Source organism: Gymnoscopelus braueri, assembly GCF_963280865.1.
Source record: "Gymnoscopelus braueri genome assembly, chromosome: 10".
Classification (NCBI taxonomy): Eukaryota; Metazoa; Chordata; class Actinopteri; order Myctophiformes; family Myctophidae; genus Gymnoscopelus; species Gymnoscopelus braueri.
In genome coordinates, this window is record NC_137611.1 from 41,960,055 (window position 1) to 41,972,436 (window position 12,382).

Sequence of the window (12,382 nt, forward strand, 5' to 3'; positions counted from 1 at the left end):
CTTTTGTATTTGTAGGTAAGACCTCTTGTTTTGAATTAACTTAAACCAACGATATAAATGGCTACTTCCTTAGCCTTAATAGGCCAATGCTTCCACTGGCAACCAGGCTGCAATACTACGTCTTTCTCTCTCTCTCTCACACACACACACACACACACACACACACACACGCACACGCACACGCACACGCACACGCACACGCACACGCACACGCACACACACGCGTGCGCACGCACACACACACGGAAAGAGAATGACGGAATGTGACCTTCGCCCCTCACCCCACATAACATGACAGACATGTCATTGTTGTTTTTGTATCTATAATATAGGCTGTTTTCTTTCTCAGGACCAAATGTTACGTCTCTGTTCTCTCACTTTACCATCACTACCATCACTGTGCTGGCCTCCTATAGTGTAGAATCAACATTGTCTTTAAGATATGGAGGATCAAGATGATAAATGTGCAATCGTTTCATCTGCCAATTCATATTATATAGCCTACTGTCTTTTGAAAAACATTCTATTATCTTTTCTCAGTCAGATACTTTATAATAGGGATGCACCGATATATCGGCCACATATCGGTATATGGGCTGATATTTGCCACTATCGGTCAAGATCAGTGCCAGATTCTGTGAGAGAAACAAGCAACCAGGTCTAGGAAAACCAGCCCAAAAGAAGCGACTATGGGCCACATCAGCACTTTAACATATACATCAGCTATTTGAAAATAGCAGATCTACAAGCTCACAAAGCTATTTTAAAATAAAATCTTGCGGGGAAATTATAATAAGCAGATCTGGCAACCCTGGTCAACATCGGTATCGGCAAAAACCTTTTTGCTGGTTAAAGTTACAGGAGTTAGGATGCAATTATGTTGTGTTTCTGCAGATCCTGAACAGTCATTTCTTATAATGAAGATGTATTTGTTTCCCTGGCACAAAGGGAAATGATACATCTACAAGCTCACGACATGTCATCGTGCTGTGACATGTCGTGAGCTTGTAGATCTGCTATTTTCGCTGCATGTTCTCCCCCAGAATATGGGACGCAGGGTTCATGTGGTTAATTCATCATTTGTTCTTGGTTAGATGGTCAAGTTAGATAATTACTCAAAGACACTATTCATGAATGTAATTTGGGGGACAGACAGACAGACAGACAGACAGACAGACAGACAGACAGACAGACAGACAGACAGACAGACAGACAGACAGACAAACAGACAGACTGTTCTGCGGTGATGAGTGCTTCCTTTTTTGTTGATGTTAACGGGAGATGGATCGCGCATGACCTCTGAACCCTGTTTCCTCTGTTGATGTTTGCTGAGGGCGACCTCTCCAGTCCAGTTGACCCTCCTGCTGCCATGCTGGTGATCTCCTCCAAAGAGGAACTAAACAGGAACCTAACCCTTAATTTCGCGGCAGTACGCCAATTTGTTGACCAATTTGTTGAAAATTGAACCATCTGTTTCTTGCCTTGATGAATGGAACTCTTATCATATGTCTCAATTTGGGTAGTGGTGGATAATGGTTTATTTGGGCCCAGCTACACATATATCATATTGTGTCATAATTTGAACTGTGGTAGCCTAATCCAGTGGTTCTCAAACCTTCGTTTTAATGTCAAGGACCCCCATAACTCTGAGAGTGTACAAATGGAACCAAACTGACCCATAAGGGTCCGCTTGGTTCCATTTGCACACTCTTGAGTTACATACCTGTAAGGGTCCATTTTAAACCCTCTCAAGGAACCCTAATGGTCCCTGGACCCCACTTTGAGAACCACTGGCCTAATGAAATACACATGGTGTGTCTGCAGAGCCCATAATGTGTTAACCACTAGGTGGCAGCATGACATAAATTCTAGGTGGCTTCTAGTGTCCCTTGGCTGCCATACATAGACAGAGGGTTCCAAAGTTCACAGCACACAGAATAACACTTCTCCTCAAACATGAAAAACAATGCATTGGGTTTTAAACAGATATTCAAGTTAGTCGGACACCATTTCTGCTCCAAAAATGACTCCTAGGCCTACATAATGTTATAAATAGCCTAAAAGCGATTAGGCGTGGAAACTCCTACAAACCTGGGACAGTGATTAAGCCATTTCACAGACGCGTGCCTTTCCGTCCCTTTAAGGGACAGTAAAGGGGACAGTTAAGTCCTCAGTGTTAATTTATTTAACGATTTTACTGTGTAAGGGGACTCCCTTACACTGTAAAATCATTATTTAAATGAACAGTGAGGACTTTACTATGTAGGACAGGGGAGACAGACAGCTGCTTACCTCAGGGTTAATAGAGCACACGTTTCCCTGCATGGGGGGTAATTAGCTACCTTTACGCACAGGGGGAAAAAAGAGGGTCCCCCCCACCCCCACCCCTCACTGCAGACGTCATCATCCCCCCAGGGCATCTAGAGCACCCATCCAATTATCCACCTATGAATAACCTCAACTTTGACCCCAGCACCTCAATTATAGACCCTCATTAAATGTCACACACATCATGACCGAAATAACAGATATACTGTATACTATAGCCTACAAAACGGGGGCACAATTCCATCTACTTAGCACGTTTAGCTGAGGGCAAAGAGTGGAGTTTAAACACAAATGAGACTCAGTGGGAGAGGATTAGGGGACAGAGACCACCTGTAGAGTATGCATTGCCATGCCAATGTCACCCGCCCAGGCCTAAAACAGCTGGGGGTCGCATCTGCAGCATTTTGACAAGAGTCTGGTCCAGTCCCCAAAGAAGGTTACTGATTCTACACAGTGGAGCCTCTGTTCAATTCTCTCTGAGAGCGTATAAATGTAACCAATTGGACCGGTAAGGTTCCATTTGGTTACAGTGGTACACACTCTTGTTGAGTTACACATGATAAATGATTAAACCCCCTCAATCTGTAATCACATTATAATAATAGACTGGGCTACAGACTTATTAAATGTCAAAAATGTTGTGGAGAATTACCAGATAAAATTGGAGAGGATCTTCGTGTTAAAGACTAAATAAATCAATTCTAGAATTTTTTTCCATTAGGTACAGCTATGCATTTGACTATCAGAACCATCACACAAAACAAGCAAGTACATTTTCCAAGAATTGGTGTGAATGACCTGAACGCAAGTAGTAAAATTCAATAAAAGGCATTTTTTTATTCTCAAAATAAAGATCTTCTATCAAAGTGGACATTATACATATTTACAAATCTCGTAGAATTTCATTTACAAATTTACATACTTGTAGCTATGTACACAATAATTATATAAATACACGTTACGCAACCCGTATGAGACGTCAGTTAAGGCATTCATAAATGTACTTCAATTCATCTCCACAGAATGTAAAAATAATAATAAAAATGGACCAGTGTGATGGCCTCATTTAAGCAACATATAGTCTCATTGTGAATCTTGCGTTTAAGACAAAACGGCAGTACAGTAATTAAAGAAAAAGAATAGCCTCATCTATACCATGTCCATGTATCGGATAAGGGGGGTCTGGCCTGCTGCAGGCTATATAGTATTTAATTAAGCCTAGATAAAGACTTGGCATTCCTCAATGCCAGGTACATTGTTCTCTGGCTGACAGCATCTCCATTATTTAACGGAAACCCATTAGGACGCTCATTAATGTGCTAATTAGAACAAGCTGATGGACAATTAGTGCGGCCCCATTCTCCTCTACAGCCTGTTCCATTGGCTCTCAAACTTCTTCATGTCAAGGGCGCCCCCAAATTAATATGTATTTGGCCGCGGACCCCCCCATTTTAAAACATTTCGTGCCAGTGACCCCCATACAAAATTTGTGCTGTTTTAAAAAAAGAATGTTCCACATCTTTTGTGAGACTTTTTTTTGAAAATATCAGATCTACAAGCTCAGCTCACAACGCATCACAACGCCTTGTGAGCTTGTAGATCTGCTATTTCCAAACAGAGAAAGTAGATGGTTGAAGTGGTCAAACTGATTTTGATGCTATAGCCCAGTGCATGGTTCTCAACGTGGATTCTATGCCCTCTCTTGGTTCCTTTAGGGGGGTCTAAATGGAACCTTGCAAGTCTGTAACTCTGACAGTATACAAATGTAACCAAATGGACCAGTTAGGGTCCATTTGGTTACATTTGTATACTGTCAGAGTTCAGGGGAGACCTTGACATTTAAAAGTTTGAGAACCATTGCTATAGCCTATTAACTCATTTAGCTTTTAATAGCAAATAGCAGATCTACAGGCTCAGCTCACAACACATTACAATACAAGGCTTTCTGAGCTTGTAGATCTGCTATTTCCAAACAGCCAAAAGTAGATGGTCAAAGTGGTTAAACTGATTTTGTTGATGCTATATTAACTTGAGCTGATCGACCACCTCCAACCCACCCCCCACCTGCCCCAAAAAAGTACATTTTCAAACCCTCGACAGGGGCATCTGCTTGGGGCAGGACACGGAGCTGGCCGTGCCGGACCTCCACGTCAGCCCGGTGCTCACGTCGCTGTACGTGGAGCCCGTGGTGGCCTTGCTGCCCCAGCAGCAGCGCGTGAGGAACGTCCGCCACGACTCCAGCGTCTTGCCGGACCAGACCCACGCGCCCGACGTGATGCCCGCCAGCAGGCACATGAAGTACTTGAGCATGAACACGGCGAAGTCCGGCTTCTTCAGGCTCTGCTCGACCCCACCACCACGGTCGCCGCTGTCGCTGCCGCCGGGCGACGACGGGCACGTGCAGCTGTGCGTGACCTCCCACGTCTGTCTGTTGTGCTGCTCGTAGAAGTAGCAGGCGACGATGACCGTGGCGGGCACCGTGTAGAGCACCGTGAACACCCCGATGCGCACCATCAGCCTCTCCAGCTTGTCCGTCTTGGTGCCCCCTTGCTGCTTGATGACGCTCCGTATCCTGAAGAGCGACACGAAGCCGGCCAGCAGGAACATGGTCCCGATGAACAGGTAGATGACCAGCGGCGCCAGCACGAAGCCCCGCAGGTTGTCGAGGTTCTGGTTGCCCACGTAGCAGATCCCCGCCACCGGGTCGCCGTCCACGGAGCTCAGCGCCAGCACGGCGATGGACTTCATGCTGGGGATGAGCCACGCCGCCAGGTGGAAGTACTGCGAGAAGCTGGCGATGGCCTCGTTGCCCCACTTCATGCCGGCGGCGAGGAACCAGGTGAGTGACAGGATGACCCACCAGATGGAGCTCGCCATGCCGAAAAAGTACACGAGCAGGAAGACCACGGTGCACAGCGCGGGGCCCGTGGTCTCGTAGTGGACGTGCTCCACGCCGTGCTCGCGGCTGCACGCCACCTGCTCGTGGCCGGCGATCAGCCGCACCACGTAGCCCACCGACACGAACATGTAGCAGGCGGAGAGGAAGATGATGGGCCGCTCCGGGTACTTGAAGCGCTCCATGTCGATGAGGAAAGTGGCCACGGTGGCGAAGGTGGAGATGAAGCACAGCACGGACCACAGGCCGATCCAGAACGCCGTGAACGTCCTCTCCTCCGCGGAGAAATAAGGGTTGTGGCACGGCATGGCGCAGTTGAGGATCTGGCCCGTCTTGATGCGGTTGTACAGCGGGTGGCTGTCGCCGGGCAGCTGCACCATGGGCGCGCGGCAGTGGCACCCGGCGTCGCAGGAGGACGCGGCGGGCTTGTGTTTGCTGTTGCCGCCGAAGGACCTGCCGCCGTAGCCGGGCTTCTTCCGCGGGTTGTAGGGCTTCAGGGGCCGGCTGGTGGGCTTGGCCACCACCGGGGTCGGGGTGGTGGTGGCCTCGCTGCGGTTGTAGTCCATGCACAGCATGTCCTGGTCGCCCTGCTCGGGCAGCAGGTCGCAGCGCATCCTGTCCGGCCACGGGAAGCCGTACTGCCGCATGAGCGGCGCGCAGCCCGCCCTGGCCCGCTCGCACACGCTCCTGCACGGCGGCAGCGGCTTCTTGTAGTCCTCCAGGCAGATCGGCGTGTACATGCTACACAGGAAGAAGCGCAGGTCCGGGGAACACTTGATCTCCACCAGCGGCCAGAACTGGTGCGCCTCCAGCCCGGCTTCGTCCTGCGTGTCGTGGTTGAACTGGTTGGGCATGTACGTGTGGTTGTAGCCGATGCCCCGGCACAGAGGCACCGTGATCTCCTGGCACTGGAGCTCCTTCGCCGCCAGACAGCGGCGCGGTCCGTGCGCGAGTAGCACCGCCGCGACGAGGGCTAATAATAGGAGCACCCGCCGAGCCGCGAAGTCCCGTCCTTCCATCGTCTGTGTCCCGCGCGCAGAGTCCTCTGTTCCCCCCAAGTGCCAGCGAAACTTGGGCTTTGGGCTCCGGAGCGGCTAGTCCAGAGATGCTGCTGAACTCATTGTAAGACGCACAGCGGTGATGAGAGTGTCCTATAAGGGTCCTCTGTAGATGGAATCGCAGAGTAAAAAAAGTATCCGAAAAACAAACCAACTTTAGTTTTGACTTCAGCCCTGTGGATGATGTCCTATCGCTCTAGTTTGTTGTTGCGCATTGAATCAGTGCGCTCCTCTCTCTGCCTGCCAGTGCCGGTGTCTTTGTGTGTGCGAACTGCGAACAGCTCAGCGGCTGTGTGTGTGTGTGTGTGTGTGTGTGTGTGTGCGTGTATGTATGCGTGTGACTGACTGTGTGTGTATGTGTGCTGGAGGGTGCGTTGGGCTTATATAGCAGATGGTGAAGTCACTCCCCCTTCTGCTTGACCCAGGCGGGTGAAGGCTGCAGAATAAGTTAATCAAGTGTTTTGTATTCAAGGTGTTTGTTTAAAATACTATGCCCCCCCCATGTAGGCAGGGGCACCCCACAATCTAAACAATATAATTTATTACATTAGTTTAACGCTTGTTTTGTTGTTGTTGTTGCATAGGCTAAATCAGTGGTTCTCAAAACTTTTTCATGTCAAGGACCCCCAAATTAATATGTATTTGACCCCCATCTGAAGATATTTTCTGCCAGAGACCCCCATAAAAGATGTGTGTTGGTAAAATGTTTTTTTTATTTATTTTTTTCATTTTCAAATAGCAGCGATGTGTAGGCTATAGGGTTAAAATGGTAAAAAATGATTTTCATGCTATATTAACAAATGTTGCTGGGGACCCCCTGGAACCCCTTCAAGTACCCTGGGGGTCCCTGGACCCCACTTTGAGGACCACTGCTCTAAACAATATAATCTATTAGTTTAGTTCAAAGTTTGTTATTGTTATTTATTTACATAAATCATAAACATTAAAATGCCCAATAAACGGTACACCACATATAGTACGTCAAATGTAATATGATCCAGATGTTTGGTTTGTGCAAATAATATGACTAGGTGCAGTGTCTTGTATATGTATCAGGGAGGTTGCTGGTTCAGTCAGCACTACAAGCGACAATGTGTCCACAAATATATGCAAGATATGAAAGCTCTGTGCTCTAAACTCTGGGTACCAGCAAATAATGTAGGCTGTACAATATTATGCGAATAATTTCAGTTAATGTAGACTGCAAGAATGTGTATGTGTGGATGAATGTAAAAGAGACAGTGTGTGAAGGAGGGATTAAGGGCGTGTGTTCGTGTGTGTGTGTGTGTGTGTGTGTGTCTCAATGTGAAGTGGATGGGGATTTAATGTGGTCTTGTTAGCCCACCGTGGGGGGTTGTCTGAGTCTAAAGAGAGTGCTGTTTGTCTTAACGCTGGTGCCAATGTTTCACTTAGCGCCTACTATGGCCTCATGCTGGGAGGGTGATTACTGTAATGCAGCACTACGCCTTCACAAACATGACATGATGTGTGCAAACACTCTCAATGAACCTATGAAATTGAGTTAACAAACATCCCACAGCACTGCGATAGCACCAATTAAACCAATTCACACTTCTTGTGTTGGTTTTGGTCAGTATAAAAACATGGAAGAGTTGGTTTAGCTTTTCTATCTGGCATCCGCAGGTTTAAATTCTTGATTATTATTAATTGTTCTTGAATCAGAATCATCTTTATTGTCACATCACAGGTGTACAGGTGTAAAGTAGTGGATGAAATGTGTTTTTGTGCAAGCGCCATCGTTTTTGTTGTTTTCAGGAAGAGAAAAGAAAAGGTGGGGGGGGGGGAGAAAAACAAAAAACAAAGAACAAACAGATTTGTGTTGGATTTGTGCTTGCTGAATCAAGGTGGTTCAGATTCTGATAGTGTCAGGTAAATTGTCATTTTACCAAAAAAAAGGATGTACTTTCATGTACCAACTTCATCCATCTGGGGCCTAATAATGTTCAAACAAACCACACAACAAAGGATTTTAATATTTCCCCCAACAGTGCTAATCAATTTCTAATCCTGTTGAACTGAATTTTATATGTTTCAAGACATAACTTCAATATTTTTTACTTGCTTGCCAGTATTAATCTCCCCTATGTGTCATTTTAAATGATATGCTTCAAATACGTTGTCAATATCATTATTATGTTGATTGTTGATTTGAGGGATTTCTATCCGAACAGCGCCACGTTCATCTCATCCCCAAGCAGGCAGATTGTGTGCACTTCAATCTGTAAGCCCACACAGGTGAATCACAGGACAGGTTAAAGGGATATTTCACTTAAAAAAAACTTTGGGTCATTTTATCATCTACTAAGGCTTTTGTCAGCCCCCCGGACAGTTTTTAAGTTGCTTGATTTAGTATTTAGATATTTAATATTCATTTTATCAGACACGCCCCCTTCCTATACAAAGCCATTATAACTTCAAACTAAAAATGTAACATGTTAGATTCATCAAAAACACCCGTCCTTGGTTCTGGTGACTCACCCTGCCCTCCTAATACGCGAGGGGGCCGTGTTTTTTCGATAACTTTTTTCATTTAATTTTTTTATTGTATTTAATTTCTTTCATTTTCCAAAATAAATATAAAAAATAAATGAAAAAAGTAATCGAAAAGACACGGCCCCCTCACGTATTAGGAGGGCAGGGTGAGTCAGAACCAAGGACGGGTGTTTTTGATGAATCTAACATGTTAAAAATGGAGTTATAATGGGTTTGTATAGGAAGGGGGCGTGTCTGATAAAATGAATATCAAATATCTAAATACTGAATCAAGCAACTTAAAAACGGTCTGGGGGGCTGACAAAAGCCTGAGTAGACGATAAAATGACCCAAAGTTTTTTTGAAAGTGAAATATCCCTTTAAAAGCCTGGTTGTGGATATCTGTGAAGAAACGTATGGTGGTGTTTTCCCTTTTAAACGGTTAGATGACTCTGAGAAGTAGATATTAAAATATTATGTAAAAACATTCCAGAAAAAAGAAAGACATCATGTGGCTCGTCTCTGTCAGAAGATGGCAGTCAGGGCAGTAGTCAAACAGAGCAAATGACCTGTTGAAAACTGTAATGAGGATGAAACCATTGAACACCTGCTATTAGACTGTCAGAGGTCTCAATATGTTTGGGGGAAGATGTCACAAATTGGTTTTAACGTAAATGTCACTTATAATGTATGTGTGTTTGAGGAAAAAATGTCTGAAATGGCGCAGCATTTCCTTTGGACTGTTGTGTGCACTGTGGTCAGTCAACTATGGGACACTAGATGTGCCATGGTCCATCTCTGGAGAGGTGGTCTTCAAACATAATACAAACTGAACTGAAAAAATTAAGAACTCTGAACTCAGAACAAAACAAGTTGAAACCATGGCATTTACTGACCGAGGGAAAAAAATTAAGAATATTTTTGTATTTAAATACGTATTACCATGTAATGTAAATACCAATATATTGTAAACCCTGAACAAATAATCAATAAAGAATATATAAAAAGCGAAAGTGAATGAGAAACGCCTCCTCAACAAGTCATCGTCGAGGCGCCCTTGAGCAAGGCCCCCAGCTGTCACAAATCGTCATGAATGGAGCTCAGGTGAATATTGCATACAGGTCCAGATTGCTCCCAGGTGTGTGTAACTAACTGCATTAGCGTGAACTAGGGCATGCTCAATCGACTTTCCCCCCGATTAAATAAAGCTTTAAAAAAAAGGCTCTGAGAACAGGTGCCCCCCCACTGCACCCCACCCTGTCTCTCGCTCTTTCTTTCAATGTGCGGCAGAGGCAGAGCAGAAAAGCAGAGAACTCAGAGAATCAGCATCGGTTACAACTGTGGCTGTCTATCGTAGCAGAGCCCGTATTGATTAACAAGCCAGATAGAGACACAACCCCCCCCCCCCCCACCCCCACCAGCCCACACCCCCCCAGCCTCCACCCAGCCACCAACTGTTTGCTACACGGACACCACCCGAGCTCCTCCGCACTGCAACTGCGATAGCCAGGTTTTGGGTTACCCCCCAACACACACACACACACACACACACACACACACACGCACACACACTCTACTCCTCCACATACCAAATCTAAAAGGGATGGAAATGGAATTACTGCATCTGTTTAGAAGTCAATTTCAGCATTCTCTAAACCCCCACCTCACCCCCCCCCCTCCCCGCAAGACCACCATCAGCCCCCTCCGCCACCTCATTCTTCTCCCTCCTCCCCACCTCCTTTCTGAGCGTCTCTCCACCCATTCTCCCAGGGCTCTCAAAGTTCATGACGCCAGGCAGAGAGAGAGAGAGAGAGAGAGAGAGAGAGAGAGAGAGAGAGAGAGAGAGAGAGAGAGACAAAGAGGTTGTGTTGGGGGGGGGGGGGGACTTCTCATAGAGTTACTGGGGCGTGCTGTGAACTCTGAGATGTTTGTCTTTTTATTATGCTCCTCGTGGGAAGTTTCGGGGGCAGTCCTTGTGCTCCGTTCTGTTTTATGTTTGTGTCGATGCTTGTGGTGATAATTATTACCGGTAAGTGTAATTATTAAGAGTTATTAGTTAAGTGTTATTAATTATTAAGTGTAAAAAAAATATCATGTAAATATGTAAACTGGTAAATACCAGTGGCAGGGTTACCTAGTTCCCCAGTGAAATCCTCCCCTTACGAGTCCATTTGGGTCCATTTTTATACTCAATACTAAAAGAGTGTCGATTTTAGTCGATCTTTTACACTCAGAGTTAAATTAACCACTTAAACCCGTCTAGACTTAGTAAACTGGACCTGAGTCGGCTCTGTACTTGGACACCTCCCACCCCCCCGCCCCGCCTACACCAAATCTCTTTGCCAAAAATAGCCGATCTACAGGTCACAATGTGATGCAATTTTGGCTAAGGTTCCCCCCCAAAATAATGGATGCTTATTGCTGGGGTTCAAGTGGTTATGGCTGAGGATTTGACTGTGTGCTCCCTATAACCGATCACAGGTTCGATCCCCACGACACATGCACCCTGTATGCTGACGAGTAGGTCTCCTCCAGGGTCTGCTTGTGAATGTCAAATGTAAAACTATAAATATCCTTTTGGTTCTCTTGGTTGAATGGTTTCTCTCGAGACTTATTGCTGGAGCCATTCAATGATTATGTTCAGTTGGACAGTTTATGAAAACAACCTCACACAAACTAATACAAACGTAACAGCCTGTGTGAACCTATAAACGCCTGGGAAAGTGTCCCTGTGTATTACTTATATTTATTTATACTAGTCAGAAATGTGAACCGTATAGCCTGAGGAGGGCCCAAGAGTCTCTACGGCTCTCTCATGTCTCACTGCTTCTTCTTAATGTCTGGATTTCTTCTTTGAAATATTAATGTATTACTATGTTGTTGTTTGTTTGTTTGTTTGTTTGATTGATTGATTAAGTGTGATTGATTAAGTGAGTGTCTGTCATTAAATGTTTCGATGAATTGAGTACAAAGGACCCCAATGGAAACAAGCCATATGCTTTCTTGAGTTTAAAATCCTCTTAGCAGACCTTGTATTGAACTGTACTTTCCTGTGCTTTTTTTGTGTGCAAACTAATAAAGTATTCAATCAATCAATCAATCAATCAATCAAATGTTGTATTGCCAGTTTAAAAGTACAGCAGTACTTTAAAAATGCCAAATAGATGAGACACAAAAGCCAAAGGCGTTTCCGTTGTGGTCCATTAGACAACAGTCAAACAACTGGACAAACAGTGCAACAAAGAATGATATAAAATATAAAATATCAAACTATACAGTTCCAAACAATTCATGAGAAGGTTGTTGTTGCTGTAGTTGTTTTAACGTTTCAATGGGAGTTATGTTAGATAAACTGCAAAGTTCCTTCAGATTACCATAAAAGGGTCATCAAAGACTTGGTGTCTGTCATATTGGCTTGTTCTTTTTAATTACCCAAGAGCACAACTTTCCATGAAATCAGTTTTCTCCAAACGCAATAAAACAATGCTCAATTCACCCAGTGCCTCCTTCCACATTTGCCTTTGTGTGTGGACGTGTGACTGTGAACGGCCGACCCAGACACGTTTTTCAATCAAACTGGCGACTGGGCTAAACTTATCTTTTTCCT

General features: G+C 45.1%; 1 protein-coding gene across 1 annotated transcript; it reads right to left on the bottom strand.

Moving 5' to 3' along the window:
• Positions 1–4,148: 4,148 nt before the first annotated feature.
• Positions 4,149–6,622, bottom strand: LOC308093869 (frizzled-8-like). Its single transcript, XM_080440249.1, has one exon. It carries the CDS (start codon positions 6,241–6,243, stop codon positions 4,414–4,416), a length of 1,830 nt encoding a protein of 609 aa, XP_080296375.1. The 5' UTR covers positions 6,244–6,622; the 3' UTR covers positions 4,149–4,413.
• Positions 6,623–12,382: the final 5,760 nt, after the last annotated feature.

Bases quoted from the DNA above. Each gene is read 5' to 3' on its own strand.
- LOC308093869 (XM_080440249.1), bottom strand. From the start codon at position 6,243: ATGGAAGGACGGGACTTCGCGGCTCGGCGGGTGCTCCTATTATTAGCC.